Source organism: Phocoena sinus, chromosome 8 (genome assembly GCF_008692025.1).
Source record: "Phocoena sinus isolate mPhoSin1 chromosome 8, mPhoSin1.pri, whole genome shotgun sequence".
Lineage (NCBI taxonomy): Eukaryota > Metazoa > Chordata > Mammalia > Artiodactyla > Phocoenidae > Phocoena > Phocoena sinus.
The window spans coordinates 20,212,193-20,229,766 of NC_045770.1; the positions used below are offsets into that span (position 1 = coordinate 20,212,193).

General features: G+C 42.1%; 1 protein-coding gene across 4 annotated transcripts in view; it reads right to left on the bottom strand.

The window, feature by feature from the left end:
* Positions 1–17,574, bottom strand: part of DIXDC1 (DIX domain containing 1) — a 73,970-nt gene that overhangs the window by 11,099 nt on the left and 45,297 nt on the right. For 3 of the 4 annotated variants that reach the window (XM_032641331.1, XM_032641329.1, XM_032641328.1), the window contains 11 exons: positions 17,298–17,446; positions 14,506–14,595; positions 12,707–12,760; positions 10,972–11,022; positions 8,789–8,893; positions 8,366–8,419; positions 7,797–7,889; positions 7,657–7,716; positions 6,896–6,985; positions 6,388–6,549; positions 5,824–5,890 (listed from right to left, as the gene is read on the bottom strand). In XM_032641331.1, coding sequence (XP_032497222.1) covers positions 5,824–5,890; positions 6,388–6,549; positions 6,896–6,985; positions 7,657–7,716; positions 7,797–7,889; positions 8,366–8,419; positions 8,789–8,893; positions 10,972–11,022; positions 12,707–12,760; positions 14,506–14,595; positions 17,298–17,446 — 975 coding nt within the window. The remainder of the gene's footprint in view (positions 1–5,823; positions 5,891–6,387; positions 6,550–6,895; positions 6,986–7,656; positions 7,717–7,796; positions 7,890–8,365; positions 8,420–8,788; positions 8,894–10,971; positions 11,023–12,706; positions 12,761–14,505; positions 14,596–17,297; positions 17,447–17,574) is intronic. The other variant, XM_032641330.1, reaches the window with a different exon arrangement.

Genomic DNA, 17,574 nt, shown 5'->3' on the forward strand with positions numbered 1-17,574 from the left:
GTTCACTGATTCTTTCCTTAGCTGTGTTGAGTCTTCTGATGACCCTGATGAACCTGCTGAAGGCACACTTTTTTGTTTTAATTAATTAATTTATTTATTTTTGGCTGCATTGGGTCTTCGTTGCTGCACGTGGGCTTTCTCTAGTTGTGGTGAGCGGGGGCTACTCTTCATTGCAGTGCACAGGCTTCTCATTGTGGCGGCTTCTGTTGTTGCAGAGCACAGGCTCTAGGCGAGTGGGCTTCAATAGTTGTGGCACACGGGCTCAGTTGTTGTGGCTCGGGGGCTCTAGAGCACAGGCTCAGTAGTTGTGGCACATGGGCTTAGTTCCGCAGCATGTGGGATCTTCCCAGAGCATCGCTCAAACCCGTGTCCCCTGCATTGGCAGGCAGATTCTTAACCACTGCACCACCAGGGAAGTCCCTGAAGGCACCCTTTATCTTTGCAATATTTATTTTTATTTCTAACATTCCATTTGACTCCTTTTCATAATTTCCATATCTTTGCTAAAATTCCTCACCTGTACATGCATTATATTAACATTTTTACTTCAGCCATTAACACAGTTTTTAAAGATTCCTTTTCTGATGGTTTCAACATCCTAGTCATATCTGAGTCTACTCTTGAATAGACGCTTATGGACCCTTGACAGTGGCTTTTATTTTTCTTGCTTCTGTGGATGCCTCATAATTTTTTTATTGACTATCAGACATCATGTGTAAGACAGTAGAGACTAAGGTAAAAAAGGTTTATGTCTAGAAATGGGCACACTGCTTGTACTTCCCGGCCATTGGTGGGGACAGCTGAGCCAATCTAGTCAGGAATTGAGCTGGGATTGGGATTTTTGTTAAGGTTACTTTCAGCACATCATCACCTTCAAATATCTCTAGGGTTATGTTTAGGAAGGTAGCTGGTTTGCTGGAGGGTTTTTCCTCAATATTCCTGCTCCACCCTCAACTTTAGACTTTACTTGTGTGCCTGTGCCTCAGAGTCAGTCTCTTCACACGTGTGCCCCTCCCACAGAGGCAGACTGCTATTGCTTCTTACACGGTACTTGCTCATCTGGTGGTGAGGGATAAGGGGGGCTTCTCTGTTGTCATGATCCAACCTCAGTCTTGAGGGTGGGGCTTTCTCAGTGATCCTACTCTTTCCCCAGTGGTAGGCAACCTCTAGTGATCTGAGCCCAATACAGTTTCCTGCCACTCCCCTGGGGTAGAGAGTGCTTTCATCCTTTTTTCTTCCCCCTAGCTGAAATAGGTCTTCACCTTTGCCTGGGAAAGGGAGGGAGGGGCAACAGAATTTGCTCCCCTTCCTTAGTGGCTTAAGACTTTTGTTCTTTAAGGGACAAAGGTCCAGATGGGGCTTCACATTTTTCCAGCAGTGACAGGTGCTCCCCTGCTCTGGGCCTCCACCACCAAAACAGGTTTTCTCTAGACTCTGTTCCCACAACAAATCTTTGTCATAAGCACCCAAATGGAAGTCGATGGAAGAGTCAGCAAGTAGGTGCAAACTATTCTTGCATTCATGGCCCCCAGGGTTCCTATAATCTCTGCAACGCCTTTCACAATTCATTAAAATCTTAGCTGTTTGTATGGTGGTCCCATCTTCCTCCCATGCTCTGCCACAAGTGAACAAGTGCTGTATCCTATCTGTCCACTGAGGGACCTGTTTACATTTCTGGCTAGTTAGCTACCCTCTGATTTCATCTCTCTGATGGATTCAAGAAAGTTATGGTATTTTGGACTATTCAACCTTTTCTTTCTGTTAGCATAGGAACAAGGCTCCTTCCAGGTCTTTTTTAAAATTCACATTTTAAAAATTGAGGTAAAATTCACATAACACAAAACTCACCATTTTAACCATTTAAAGTGTACAATTCAGCGGCATTTAGTACATTCACAGTGTGGTGTAATCACCACTATCTAGTTCCAGAACATTTCCATTATCCTTAAAAGAAATCTTGTACCCATTAAACAGTCACTCCCTTCCTAATCCTGACATCTGTCTAATCTACTCTACTTTCTGTCTCTATGGATTTGCCTGTTCTGGACATTTCATATAAAAGGATCCATCCAAATTGTGCCCTTTTGTGTCTGGCATCTTTCACTTAACATTTTCAAGGTTCATCCACGTTGTAGCAGGTATCAGTACTTCATTCCTTTTTATGGCTGAATAATATTCCATTGTATGCATATATAAGAAATTGTTTATCCACTCATCAACTGATGGACATTTGGCTTGCTTCCACCTTTTAGCTATTGTGAATAATTCTGCTATGAACATATATGTACAAGTTTTTTTTTTTTGAACGCTTGCTTTTAATTCTTTTGGGTATATACCTAGGAATGGAATTGCTAGGTCATATAGTAATTCTATGTTTAACTCGTTGAAGAGCCACCAAAGTGTTTTCTATAGTGGCTGTACCATTTTACATCCCCACGAGCAATGTATAAGGGCTCCAAATTTTCCACATCCTTACCAACAATTGTTATTTTCCATTTTTTTGGAACCACCTAGTAGGCGTGAAATGGTATCTCACTCTAGTTTTGGTTTGCATTTCCCTAATAACTAATGATTTTAAGCATATTTTCATGTGCTTATTGGTCAATTATTTATCTTTTATAGGGAAATGTCTATTCAAGTCCTTTGCCCATTTGTTATCAGATTTTTCTGTCTTTTGTTATTAAGCTGTAAGAGTTCTTTATATATTGCTCATCCCAGGCCCTTATCAGATATATGATTTTCAAATACTTTCTCCTATTCTGGTTGTCTTTTCACTTTCTTGTTAATGTCCTTTGATGCAAAATAGTTTTCAGTTTTGATGAAGTCCAATTTTTCTATTTTTTTCATGCTTTTGATGTCGAAGAATCCAAGGTCATGGATATTCCCCCCTGTGTTTTCTTCTGACACTTTCATAGTTTTAACTCTTGTATTTAGGTCAATAATGCACTTTGAGTTAATTTTTGTACATGGTGTGAGGTAGGGGTCCAACTCTATTCTTTTGCATGTGGATATCAGTTGTCCTGACACCATTTATTGAAGATACTATTTGCTGGTCAAATGATCATAGATGCATGGGTTTTATCTGAACTCTCAATTCTATTCCACTAGTCTACTGTATTACTTTTTAAATAATTATTGTTGTTGTTTTTCCTTAAGAGTAAATGGCAAGACAGGAAGTGGGTTCAGAGAGAAGATTGCTCTTTTAGGAGATTTGACTGTAGTGAAAAGGAGAAAGAGCATAGCCTTGCATATCTCGCATGCCACACGCAACACCAGATTATTTGCATATAATATTGTACTTAATGCTCATAATCCTTCACGATTATCTCCATTACATAAATGTGAAAACTAAAATACAACATTAATTAATACTCTTGCCCATGATATACTCTGCTGATAGCTACAAGTGCATCGCAGATCTGTTTGATTCTATACTCCATCTTTTTTCCACTCTATTGTTTTGTATCCAGTTTTGCACATGAGTTTGAAGTGCCTTTCAACCTACAGAGATACCCAGCTGGCATTCAAAAATACGGCCCTGAAGCTCAGAAAAGGTTTGGAGTTAGAGATGAAAGTTTAAGAATAATTGGCCCATGAGGTGGATGGACCTAGAGTCTGTCATACAGAGTGAAGTAAGTCAGAAAGAGAAAGACAAATACCGTATGCTAACACATATACATGAATTTAAGGGAAAAAAATGTCATGAAGAACCTAGGGGTAAGACAGGAATAAAGACACAGACCTACTAGAGAATGGACTTGAGGATATGGGGAGGGGGAAGGGTAAGCTGTGACAAAGCGAGAGAGAGGCATGAACATATATACACTACCAAACGTAAGGTAGATAGCTAGTGGGAAGCACACGCATAGCACAGGGAGATCAGCTCGGTGCTTTGTGACCGCCTGGAGGGGTGGAATAGGGAGGGTGGGAGGGAGGGAGACGCAAGAGGGAAGAGATATGGGAACATATGTATATGTATAACTGATTCACTTTGTTATAAAGCAGAAACTAACACACCATTGTAAAGCAATTATACTACAATAAAGATGTTAAAAAAAAAAAAGAAGAATTGGCACACAAGAGTAGCTGAAGCCATGGAAGTAGAAGGGATCACCTATAAAGAATATGAGACCTAAGTCTAGACCTTAGTGGAATCCCAGGGCACATTCAAGGGTTAGACAGAGAAGAAGAAGAGGAGGTTGTATCTACTTCATGAGACTACAATCCAGTGAGGGCAAGTACCAAGTCCATCTTGTTCATCTCTATACCTCCAGTGCCTAACAAGGGTGCTACATAATGGATGGTCAGTAAATATCTGTTGAATGAATAACTGTTTGGTAGTAAAGTTAAAGGAGAAAAATGTTTCCAGAAGAAGACTATTCAAGAATAGTAAATGCTTTTGAAAAGTCTATGGAAGATAAGGTAACCACTTTGATTAGGCAACGAGAAAGTCAACAGTGATCCAACAAAAAGAACACTAAGTGGAGTAAGAGAGTCCAACTAGTCCAACTAGTGGTTTAAGAATTGAATGGGAGGTAAGGATGAAAAAAGAGCAATTGCAGACTACTCTTTCAAGAAGTTTGACATAGGGGAATAAGAGAAGTAAGCCAGTAGCTAGAGGGCTAGCAAGTTACACAAGTGTTTGTATTTCTAGATGAGAGACATTTCAGCTTATTTGTAAATATAGATATTAGATTAATACCCTAGTTTATAAGAAGCTCTGAATTTATTTGTAGTATTTTAAATAAGTAATTCATACACACAAGAGAATTATTCCAGGGAGGGAGAAATTTATTATACTTCTGAAAAAGAATTTCCAAATATTTAGCCTATGTACATTGGCAGTTTATACTAACCTAAAGGAAGTACTGAAGTGGATAACAATAAAATAAAAACCCTATCAAGAAAACAGAAATGACGGGGTCAAAACAATGCTAGAAAAAGAAACTGAAACTAATTTTGGTACTAACATAATCTGTTTCATTCCCAGTGTAAAGATCTCATTCAAGAGGAAAAGATACCTGGAGGCTTGAGAATGCTATCTTATCTACTCTACAAAAAAATATTTTACCTTTCATATTTGTGCAAATGCTTTACTTTAGATTTTGTTTATTAATGTGGTTTTAAAAATTATATATTTAACATATAAATCTGGTATGGTCAGCCTTTAACTATTTGGTTTTTATAAATTATTATTTAGATATTTTAAGATTAGGCCTGGGTAAACTATAAAAGGTAAGAAAACGTGAATGCTATTAGACCAAAAGGTAAGATGCAAAGTAAAATAGAAATTACTAGGCAGGGCAGATTTCCAACCTGTCAGAATTAACAAGGCAAAAAGATGTAATGAGTGGGCACAGAGCAGGTTCAAACAAACGGAATGACCTATGCACTCAAAGTTTTAATGAAAGTCCACAAAGAAATTAAACTTCTTGCCTCTAGGAAGAACTGGAAATTTTCTGTGCTATTTGGAACTTTAGGGTGATTTCTAAGTGTGTTTTTTTTTATATATTTTGCTTTGCTTGGTGTAACTATTTTGAGCTTGTATATTTCCAAAGAGATTTTATTTAAGATATTTTAGCCTCTCTGAATCAGCAGCACCTTGCACGTGGCCAAATGGTACTCAGGTGGTGGTGATGATGATGTTATGGGTCTTCACAGTCCTAGAAATAACTCAATTCTAGTATTGCTACAGAAACAACATATTACAAGAGTGAAGTACTACAAGAAAAACTCTATCCCCCAAATATCAGTAGCATAATAAATACTAAGTTTCTGATCTAATATGCTAGGAGTCCTTACTAAGCAATAATGAGTACTTACTTGAATTAGGGGGCCAGGACTCCCGGTATTCACTACCTGCTTGAGTTCTGGGTGACTTGCCCCGAACCTGGGGAGCCACACAAAAATCACAAGAGTTATAATCAATGGGAGAATTCAACCAAGAAACTTAAATCCTAAAAGTGTACCTAAAATATATACTTTTCTACCACATCTTTTTCCACAGTATATAAAATTGGACATGTTTATTCTAACAATAAAAAGTACATTTATAAAAAGCTTTTTAGTTTCCAATGTTTTCCCCATATATTTCTCATCTATAATGCCAAGTTCATTCGGGGGGAAGAGGAGAGAGAATAAGCAGTAAAGGGACACCTGTGGGTCAAGAACCACAATTCCTTAGACAGTTACACAGTTGCCAAGAGCAAGAGTTACCCGTGAATTCCCTCCCTGGACTGTCACACCATGATGAACAGTCAGCTCCCCAGAGAGGAAAACCAAAGAGAAAAGCAACTGTGTATCTTAGCACTGCCTTCATCTACATTAAAATTGATAAGACCAAGCTTCTTTGGGGGAATAAGAGAAACACCACCGAAAGAGGGTTACCCTTCTGTCCTGTTTCCTCTGGGTCTCCATGGCGTGCAGGCGCTCCATGAGGCTGGAGATGCCCTGCTCCAAGCTGTCGATGGTGTGGTGCTGAGGGTCGTGGCCACTAAAGCTGTTGCGCAGGCTGCGGAGGGCATCCCGAACGAGCTGCAGGTCACTGCTCTGTGGGCAAAAACGTGGTGCTGCTTGCATGGCACGCTGCCATGTTATTAACCACATCCCAACTGCTGGGCTTAAGAAGATACAGGTGAGAGGTTTCCGGAAGAGATCTTTTATTTTTGAGGGAGGAAGTGTAAACTGTAGAAAATTTTCCTCCACAGATACAAGCCCACTGTTTGTCCACTAATTCTTAATTTTGGATAGCAAGTGCCTCACAACTTTACACACCCAACAGATGCAAGAATTGGGGAATGGGGATATGAAAGGCCTACTCCACTGGCGATGGCTAGGGTACTCTTCTGGTTTCGGCTGGAAGTGGCAAGTCTGTACTCAAATCCTAAGCACCTACCCCTCTGTGAGTGACTGAAGCAGCTCCTTTTCCTGCCACTGGAGGGAGAAAACCATTGCTTTGAGGGCTGTGACTGCTGCAGTGGGTCACCTATAGCGGCAAGAAGAAATGATGCTTGTATAATGGAGAATTCCAAAGTAAGATGTCCCACCTTATATTTCCTCTTTACACTGGTCACCTCCTGACACAGTGCAGAGATTTTTTCCCCTTTTGTTCACTGCTATATCACCAATACTTGACACTCAGAAGGCACCGCTGAATGCAGAGTGAACAAAATGAAAACCTCGCCTGGAGGCCCCAACCTAGCCTCTGCCTGGCCCCTGGAGGGCCTGAGAATGCTGCTCCAGCATCTCCTGCCTTTGCTTCAGTAATAGAAAAAACAAAACAAAAAAAAAAGAACAATGACTAGTATTTTTTGAGCCTAACTCTGTGCCATGTGGATCTACCAGGACTGTGTTTAGTAACTTAATGGGTTATCTTATGTACTCTTCATAATGGCAGAAAAGGCCACTGTCATTTTCCAGATGAATGTTATTTCTAAGGTTCAAAAGTGAAGCAAATGAAGGTACACAATGGTAAGAAAGTAATAAAGCTGGGATTTGAAACCAGACTTTCTTATCCCAGAACCCGCACTTGTAAGTGCCTCGCCAAATCGCCTCCTGACAAACTGACCTGTGGTGCTGGGTCAGCCCTGAGTCGATAACAGAATCTCCCTCTTTGCCCTTGTAAACATGGGAGGGAGACCCCAAGTGGTAGGTTACCTCCTCTGCCTCTCTTTTCATACAGTGAGCCAGAAGGACGTCTTTGTGTTCCAGATCCACCTGCAAATCAGACACTCCATCAGAAAAGGACTTGTTCAGGTCAGAGGGGCAGGAAAGTCCGTGGCGGAACGTGTCCCCACCTGCTGGTAACTGGCCTCAGAGAGTTTCCGAAGTGCTTCCTCCAACTTGGCCTGGTACTGCTTCAGGAGGCGGTCCTTCTGCCCCAGTTCTTTCTGCAACAGAGACACAGCCTTCAGATGCACGGCAAAGCCAAGGACGTCCAACGCTTCACCTGCTGTGATGCAGTTTCCACCTGAGGAAAGTAGAGCCTCAGAGGGAACAGCCCTTTCCTCAAGCTGCACGGGAAGACGTTATATACCATGGGAGCCTCACACGGAGCAAAGGATTCTGGGAAAGGGAAGGAGGATGGGAACTACCATTAGCAGGAGGACCACTGCATGCCATCCATGCTAGCTAGAGGTAAAGGTTAAGACTGAAGTGAAGTTTCCAGACTCCTAGCTCTGTGTTCTTGCCCCTAGCCATGCTATCTACCTTCAGGATTAGTGGATCAAAGGAACTCAGTAAAGGATTTCCTTGCAGAAAGCAAGAATGAGAACAGAGTACTTAAGTGCTGTTTGAACAACAGCAACAACAGGCTGTCCACCAAAGGTCAGATGGAAATAATTTCCAAACTGATATACATTCTTACTTTATATTCTCCCAAGAGCCGATTCCTCTCATCTAGCTTCCTCTGCAGATCCACCTGCAAGAAGAATAAGAAAGAATTCTTTGGTGTGGAAGTATTGTCTGCCAATCCAGTAGGAAACCAGCTACTTAGTAACTGGAGTTGATGTTGGCAGTTACAGCATACAGCACAGAGAGGGCATGACTATGGTAAAAAAACACACAGCTGCTCTCCACATCTTCAGTGAGATAATCAGACTATAGAACCACAATGCAGCCTCAGTGTCTCAGTGCCCTCAAAGTTGAAGGGTTCGAGGCCAGTGTGGCATGGGCTTTCACCTAGGAACAGAGAGGAGTCTGATGGGGACTAGATCTAAACGGACTTTATACTGTATCCTACTTTGCTACCTGGGGCTCAATGAAGTCCAAGTTCACTCTTTCAACTCACGTTCTGGTTGTGCAGCTCATCTTTGTCCATATTTGCCCTCAGTAGTTCTTGTTTGAGCTGAAGGACAGACGTGTCCTGCTGAGTCAGCCTCTGCTGCAAGGCATCCTGGGGAGAAAGCACACTCACTACTGTGGTCCCAACTCATCAATCGGCCAGTTATCACTAAACTGGGAGACAAAAAGGGTACAGGGTCTTGCCACAAGGAGATGAGCAGAAATTTTTCAGTTCCCTTCCAGGACACTAGAATCTAAAGGAAAATCATATCCATTGTCCTACCAAGCTGATGGAATCCTGATTTTTTCCTCTATCCATTACTTGCCCCTACTTTCCACTGCATTGCTGACAGCATGATGGCCTAGAGGAAGAATAAGTGGTCTTTGGGATCAGACAGACCTAGTCTCAAATTACACGTCTAACACTTGCTTACGTGACAGTGACCTTGGACAATGCACTCTCCCTCCTCCCTCCCTGGCTTTCTTCTCTGTATCTTGGGCCTATAAATACTCGATCTAGATGAGCTCTTTTGCCCTAGAGGGCTGGGCCCTATCACTGTCTGACACCCTTTTCATATAGGAGCCCTGCAATCACTGCCACCCTGCCTTCTACAGCCCTGCTGCTGCCCTGCTTCCACTGCCTTCCAGTGCCTAGTGTGGACCAGGACTGGGATTCTATTTCCATGTTCAGAAATGTTCTTAGACTGATGCTTCCTCTTCCCAGTGTCATAGGATCCTACAAGCTTTAGGCTATCTTTCTCTTAGCTTGGACCATCTCGGTTTCCACCAGGCCTCAGACAAGGTGGGTTGTACATACTTATTTAAAAGGATCAGCTATGACACAATCCTCCAACCGTGGTGACTTCAAATGGAACTAATGGGCTGGAGCTGCATCACAGGGGATTTGCCCTGATTTTTCTCTCTTTACAGACTGCAGAGAAACGGTGTAGGCTCTGGAAAATGTGGGAGCCCACTCTTAAATATGCTGTCTTGCCATGACAGTACATGGCAAGGTGGTCTAAGATGCCCTTGGCACCAGTGGTGCAGAGGAACGTTTCCCAAAGTGTGCTCCATGGGATGTTAATAAGTGTTACATGGGGGAAAAAGCACTTCTGTGGTTAATAGTCTAACTTTTTTTAGGCCAGCCTCTTTAGGACAGACCTTCTCTGGTCCTTTAATATGCTATTATTCATTATGACTCTTCAAGCCTGTAGAGCACTGCTTTTTATTTGAGCATGAAACATGCTGTTTTCTGGAGTATCTCAAAGGACTAAGGCTACAGAATATACTCTGGAAAACGCTGCTGAGTTATACCCTAGTCTAGCCCATGAATGGGAGTATCGGGAAGAGGAGAGGGAAAAGCAGCAGCTTGAGAACATCTTTTTCCACTTCCAGGTATTCATTCAGCACATATACTCCTACTTGGGTGAAATAACATATAAGCAATATTATTAGCTAGATCACCGTTTGTATTAGCAAGACTGGAAATAACCCAGAAGACTATCAGTAGGAACTGATTAAATGAATTATCCGATATACACATACTGGAATACTAAGGTCTTTATGTACTGAAATAGAATGATCTCTAAGATACATTGCTAAGTGAAAAAAGCAACGTGTCAAACTGTATTTATAGTATGTAATTATTTGGGGAAAAATCACATACATACATATTTGGTACTAACTGATAAGTTGCCTCCAGGAAAGAGAACTAGGTGACTGGGAGGACAGGGCCAGAAGGCCGACTTCTCAAGGATCATCCTTTTGTACCCTTTTAACTTCAAACCATTTGAATGTTACTAACTATTCAAAACCTAAGTAAATTACAATTTCTAAGAGTATATTCTTAGAACTGAAGAAAACTGACAAAAAACTGTAACTGAAGAAAACTGTAATAACTGATTGTTTTCACACATAGAAATAATCTAGGTGGCAGAGGGAAGTGACAGCACCATGAGTCATAACCACCAGAAATAAGCCTCAGCAAAAGAGGTATATTCCTCCACCTGTCTCACTTCCCATCCACAAAGCCCTCTCTTTACTAGTAGCACGGAGCCTGTGAAAGGCCCCATCAGATGTACACAAGAAAAGACTGTAGGACCCAGCTAGCCCCCCAGTACCCACTCTTATCCACAGACTGCTTTACTTTGTAAAGAGTTTATTTAAAGAGCTATATGTCTTTTTTTTTACCTTTATCCCCTGTAAGTTTCTGCCTTCTTGTTTATACTTCAGCAGCTCCTTCTGCAAACCAAATATAGTTAGATCAGATGGTAGCATCTGGGTTGCTTCAGAAGCATTACCTCATTCTGTCAGTAAGAACACAAAACTCAGATAACCATTCCAAGAAAAATCAACCTTCCACCGAGGCCGAAGGCAGGTCTGCCTTCTAGTAAACAGTAAAGGCTGACCCACAGAAAAAAACAGGACCCATTCCATTCTTCCCTGTGGCACCCAGGCTCAGCTGTCCAGTTGTCCAGGCTCAACTGCCCATGCTCTTTCTTGCCAAGAAATAAGATACCATACATTCCCATAGGTTCTCATTCCTATATTTAGCAATCCTCGCCAACAGGGAAACTTAATCATAAATCATAACAATCTAAATCCCTCTCACTGAAATATATGATCATATCTTAATATGGCTACCCCCAATTTCATGAAATAATTATCTTCATTTTTAATATTCAGAAAGGATTAGAGTGCTTCTGTTCTCAAAGAGTGTATTGTTCTTTATGGACCAAACAAAAACACATTTAGCCCAATAATAATATACTTAGTTAACCCTCCCTTACAACAGATTATGACTGTTACTAGGACAGAGATTATAGGAGAGGAACACCCACAACTCAGACTGTACTCTCTTCTTTTCCTATTGCACCCCATCAAGAGTTTGGAATCAACATATCTAAAATGGGGATTCTTGACCTGGACTCCACAGATGGGCTCCAAAGTTACTCCAATCAAAATTCAAGTCAGTGAGTGGGTGTGTGTGCTTTCATGCAAATTTCTGGGGAGAGGGTTAATGGCTGTAGTCATATACTTATGGCCTCAAAAAAGCTAAGACCCACTGAACTAAAAGAATTTTGGAAAGTGTTCATTAAAAAACACCATACTAGGGGTCTTCCCTAGTGGCGCAGTGGTTAAGAATTCGCCTGCCAATGCAGGGGAAACGGGTTCGAGCCGTGATCCGGGAAGGTCCCACATTCCACGGAGCAACTAAGCCCATGTGCCTCAACTACTGAGCCTGCACTCTAGAGCCCGCGAGGCACAACTACTGAGCCCACACTCCACAACTACTGAAGCCCGCACGCCTAGAGCCCGTGCTTCTCAACAAGAGAAGCCACCGCAATGAGGAGCCCACGCACCGCAACGAAGAGTAGCCCCCGCTCGCCACAACTAGAGAAAGCCCACACGCAGCAATGAAGAACCAACACAGCCAAAAATTTAAAAATAATTAATTAATTAGTTAATTAATTTTTAAAAAGTTCTCATCACAAGAAAAAAATCTGTAACTATGTATGGTAACAGATGTTAACTAGGCCTATTGTGATTATTTCACAATATATACATATGCTGTATACCTGAAACTAATATAATGTTATGTCAATTATTTTAAAAACGACCATATTGATATTAGATCCACTGTTTATTTTAATTAAAAAGATAAACAATATGAAACATTTCAAATATACAGAAAGGTATAAGCAATAATGACATAGATACCTATTACTAACCACTGAGATTAAAAAGGTATCACCTTTTTGCTATATTTAGGACATATCTCTCTCTCTCAATTAAAGACATAATACACATACAGCCAAAGTCTTGAGTCTGCATCCTTCCCTGCTCCCCATTACTGTCCTGAAGTTGGTGTGTAATAGTCCCGTAAATTTTTTTCAAAGGGCAAAACGTACATTTCCTGACATACCTTTAGGTCCTGATTCTCCTCCATACTCTGATCCAGACGACTTTGGATTATAATCTGAATGTAAAGCAAAAAGAGACGGTTATGTACCTATGCTGTAAAATTCAGAGGGCATTCATTCAACAACTATTTATTGAGCAGTTCCTAGATGCTAGCCCTGTACAGTGGCTGCAAAGAACAGGAAACAGTCCCTGCCCTCCAGTGATGCATATGGCAGGGGTGGTGCGAGTAGATGAATGTGGATAAAGTTTAGAATGAATATGTGTGTGTTGTGTGCAGGGGCTGGGCAAGTGGAAAGAGAAATGACAAGAGATGAGGCTCGAGAGGAAAATGGAGCAGGATGATGAAGGGCAATGGGGAACTGATGAAAAGTTTTAGGCAAAGGGATGACAAAATAAAATCTGCTTTGAAGTCAAATTTTTCTTGCTGTTTTATGGAAAATGAATTAGAGGAGGGCAGGACAGGAATCAGGAAAACCAGTTAGAAGGCCGCCAGAATACTGGATGGAGGACTGAAATTAAAGTAGTAGCCGTGAGGATGGAGAAAACTGGATGAAGATATTTAAAAAGTATACTGAAAAACTTGGTGGCTAACTGGATATAGAGGGAAGGGCCGCAAAGGATTCTAGGACGAGATTCAGATTTGTTTGGGGTATTTGGGTAGATGGATAGTGATTAAGAACAGAAACCTAAAAGACAAGTAGTTTTGGGGATGGGGAGAGAAGGAAGAGAAAGGTATTTAATTTAGGACTCATTGAAATTGAGATGCTTATGGGGCATATAGGGGAGATAATCAACAGGCAGGTGCATGTTACATTTATAAATGTAGAACTCCATGGAGAGAGCTAGGCTAGAAATAAATATTTGAGAGGCAACATATGAGACAGGTGGGAAGCAAGTGAAGCCATGGCAGCAGGTATTACCCAGGTGAATGGACAAGATAGAAGAGGGCCCAGAGTGGAACCCTGAGGAGCAGCAACATTTAAGGCACAGGCAGAAAAAGAGAAGCTTCAAAGGGGATATGAACTAAGAATGCCGCCTGCCAAGTCAATAAATAAAGACAGCCATCAAGCCACCGCAGGACAGCGGCCTGGGCGGTGAGCCCTGAGGGAATTCAGGGTGGAAACAAAGAATGCCCGCATCTAGCAGTCAACTGCTGCAACCACCTCTGAGGAGACTCAGGATGAGAAAGCACAGGATCCTGGCCCCAGATAGCTGAGGTGCACATCAAAGGAACGACTTCAGGGAGCCCAGACTCTTGCATCTTCCCATACATAGAAAAGCACGAAATTCCTTGAAATACCTGGTTTTCTTTTATTAAGAGTAATCTTTTGATGTTCTGACTACGTCTTTTGGTTGCAAAAACTCCTATATATCCTGGCTTCCCCCCTTCCTTTTCGGAGCAGTCTCTCAGAGTTATCTGAGATGCTGTGTCCTGGGCTTAAGTCCTCAGTTTTGTCCTTAAGTCCTCACCGAATGACACATAAGCCTTGACTTTTAGGTTGTGCATTTTTTATCAGTCGACAGGGACCTGAATGTAGACTCCACGAGGAGAGGGTCTGAGGTCTGATCTGTCCTTCAGGTGTCTCTGGCTCTTTGAAACAGTGTCTGGGACGTAGTCAGCACACAATAAATATTTGTGGGAGAAAGGAAGAGTAGTCAAACATATATGAGGAAAACCAGAATAGTGGAAGTCAGGGAAGAGAGCATTTTAAGAGGGCACAGATGAGTGTCCAATGCTAAAAATAAATCAAACACTCAAAGCAGATTATTCAGTGTCCAGTCACAAAAGAAGGAGCTCACCAATTGTTCCTCGGGATTGACTCCTGGTTCACAGAGGGCCAAGGGCCTCTCCTGTTCATCTTCGGGTAAGGATCCACTGAGCAGTAAGGCCTGGACAACCACAAAGGCAGAAAGAAAGTTAACTCCCATCAGATGATGGAGTCTAGAGTTGGCCTTGGTAAGCTCATCCCAAAATGAAACTACAACTGGGCTTCCTCTAGAAATCTCCCTGGTAACTGTGGACCCTTAGATACCTCCAACTGCTCATCGTGAATCTGTCTGGAGTGCTTTTGTCCGGCCGGTGCTCCAGGCCTCTTTCACCTCTCTGGATACACCTGAATCCTCTGCTCCAAGGCTCCTTGGCCCCAGAAAAAAATTCTAAAAATAAACTTTCCTTTCAAAAGTGACATTTCAAACCAGAGCTGTTTAAACTGAATTTTACCAGCTGGAAAGTAAACTAGAAACAGTGTAGAATTATCCTGGCAAAGAAAAGTTTATTATAAGGAATTATTTGGAATACATTTAGAGCTTGGACTTGGGTTTGTTTGATTCTTGTTTCATTTAAAAATTCTTCATTTTTGCTCCCTAGGGCAACCTGGATAGAACAAGAAGGAAAACGTATTTGCGGAAAGGTGTCCGTATTTATTTCAAGGCTTCACACCAGGCTTTGTTTTCATTAGAATATTGGCGGTGGGGTGTCGGGTGATGCAGATTTACCCTGAGGCTAAGGAAGCTCAAACCTCAGGGCGCCTTCCCAGTCCTGCCCCTCCCAGGGTCCTATAGCTAACGTTGTAGTCATAATCTGTAACCTTAATTCTTAAAGAAGCCCTCCCCAAAATGGTATGCTTTAGGACCCACAAAACTTGGATCTACCCCTGCAGGTAGGTACAAGACCTACGGGCTCAGTGAAAGATTTAAAAATCTAGCACCATTTTGTATCAAGATTTTTTCTCAATCCAACCCAAAGAGAACAGATACAGAGGTTAAACCTCGTTTCAATAAATATAACATAAATTACATCATAAATGTTGGTATATAAAATCATTTTAAGATCCAGCCACTACCAAGTCTACCAAGTACTAATTGATAATACAATTTTAGCCAAGCAAATGAATTTGGTTATCCCATGGAGTTGTGGCAGGGACCTGGGGAGAATGACATCCCATGGAGTTGTGTCAGGGACCTGGGGAGAACGACACTACAGAAATACGGACTCTAGGGTCAAAGTGTTCACCCGGCTCTAATAACGTACACTAAAAAGTCAGAAATCCTGGACGTGGCTCAGCATGCAACTTGTTCATCACTGAAAGAGTTAAGAAGCCCAGTGGATGCTGTGAGCCCCATTGTATTCTGTAATGGAACTGAATTCTCATTGTGATCCTGTGGCTGTGAATTAAAACTCCTCTGTTTGCAGGGAATATTAGGATGCTGACTTTCTGCCTGTTGATTCTCTTCTTTTTCTGTCTAATCCGCTATGGGATTTCTCCCAGATTGAAAAATGCAAACCAAACTGAAAACCAAATTGATGGATATCTATGTTCATACAATGAAATTATCCTGGGAAAAACCTGGTTGAGTACAATCCCAAAATTCTCCATGCTTTAATCCTTCCTATTAAAGGACAGCACAAAATAACGATTCCATTAACTAAACCATTCCTTATTGGAGGGACAGAGAAGGGAACTAAAAGGCAGACATTTAAAAATACAGAGCAAAAGAGGGAAGAGCAACAAGCTCCTTGGGAATGTTTAGGCAGTAAACGTTCCTCCAACCCCTCTCGGTTCCTGGGGCATACATTATGCAAATTATTTTACCACTGCAAGAATCTCCCTTTTTCTTTAGGAATGCTTTGTGTCCCCACCCTGTTGCTGGCTGGCTGGGAGTACGCCCTCCACCGCCTGCAGGCTGCCAGAGCCACTCACATAATGTGGGCTTTGTTTACGTGTCCATAAATATTTGACAATTCAGAAGCAGTGCAGTTCCCAGCACAAACAGAAAGGAATATTCCTAGGCAATTTCAGGGTCATCAGAACACTATAAGGGCTCCCCCAAACAGGGACAGACACACAAAGACAGAGGATTGAGGGGGGTCATTCAGGGTAGGAACTAAGTCAAGTGGGTCAGTTGGCCTCTGGGGGAGATTTGCTGGCACAGAAGGTATAGGAAAAACTGAAGGGCTTTGTTGCTCTTCTACCTGATGATTATGCCTTGGCGTCCACTTACAAATGCACTAAGAGTGAGCTAAATCCCTTAGCTAGACCAGGCAGAGACCTGCAGCGCTACTGGCATTTACAGCCTTCCTGATGGTGAATTCCTAGGAGAAAATCCTGACTCTCCACAATGCCATTCTTCGGTGAAAGCTGTCATTGCAGGTCTGTGGCTGCAGACAGGGGAGAAACCCACCCACAAAGCAGAGAGCCAGAGTAGATGTTTGGTAATGGTGGATATGGCTCCCATGTTTGCAGAACTCCTAACAGCTGTTCTGTCAACAAGAGTCCCTGAGGCCCATTTAAGCATACTCACTTGTAAGGGATTTTCTGCTCTTCCTGCACTACTCCATGTAAACTCCCCAATTCTGACCTCATACATAACTGAGTCAGTTTACTTTCAACTGATCCTAGTGACTTAAAAATAATAAACAATTGGTGCGGGAATTCCCTGGTGGTCCAGCGGTTAGGATTCAGCGCTTTCACTGCCATGGCCGGGGTTCAATTCCCGGTCGGGGAACTAAGATCCCACAAGCCATGCAGCCCCGCCAAGAAAAAGAAAAAAAGAAAAAAATTGGTACGACAAACTACGAGGGAAAGAGCTACCTGTAATCCTGATATCATTTTCTTGGCTTCCTCCATTTCTTTTTCCAAATGTTCTTGTTGTTCCAACAGCTGTTCTTCCCATGAAGTCTCCAGATAGGGCCGGGGGCTGCCTGGTCTCCAGTCCCGGGATAATGGAGAGTCTGTCTCCTCTACAAGAGGAAAGGAGGGAGTACAGTCCATGTTGAAGAAAACTGAGCTGCAGGCAGAAAGCAGTCACAGTCCTGCGTGTTCACAGGGCCAGGTCACCTGCCTGCTGAACCTTCTCTCACGGCACAGA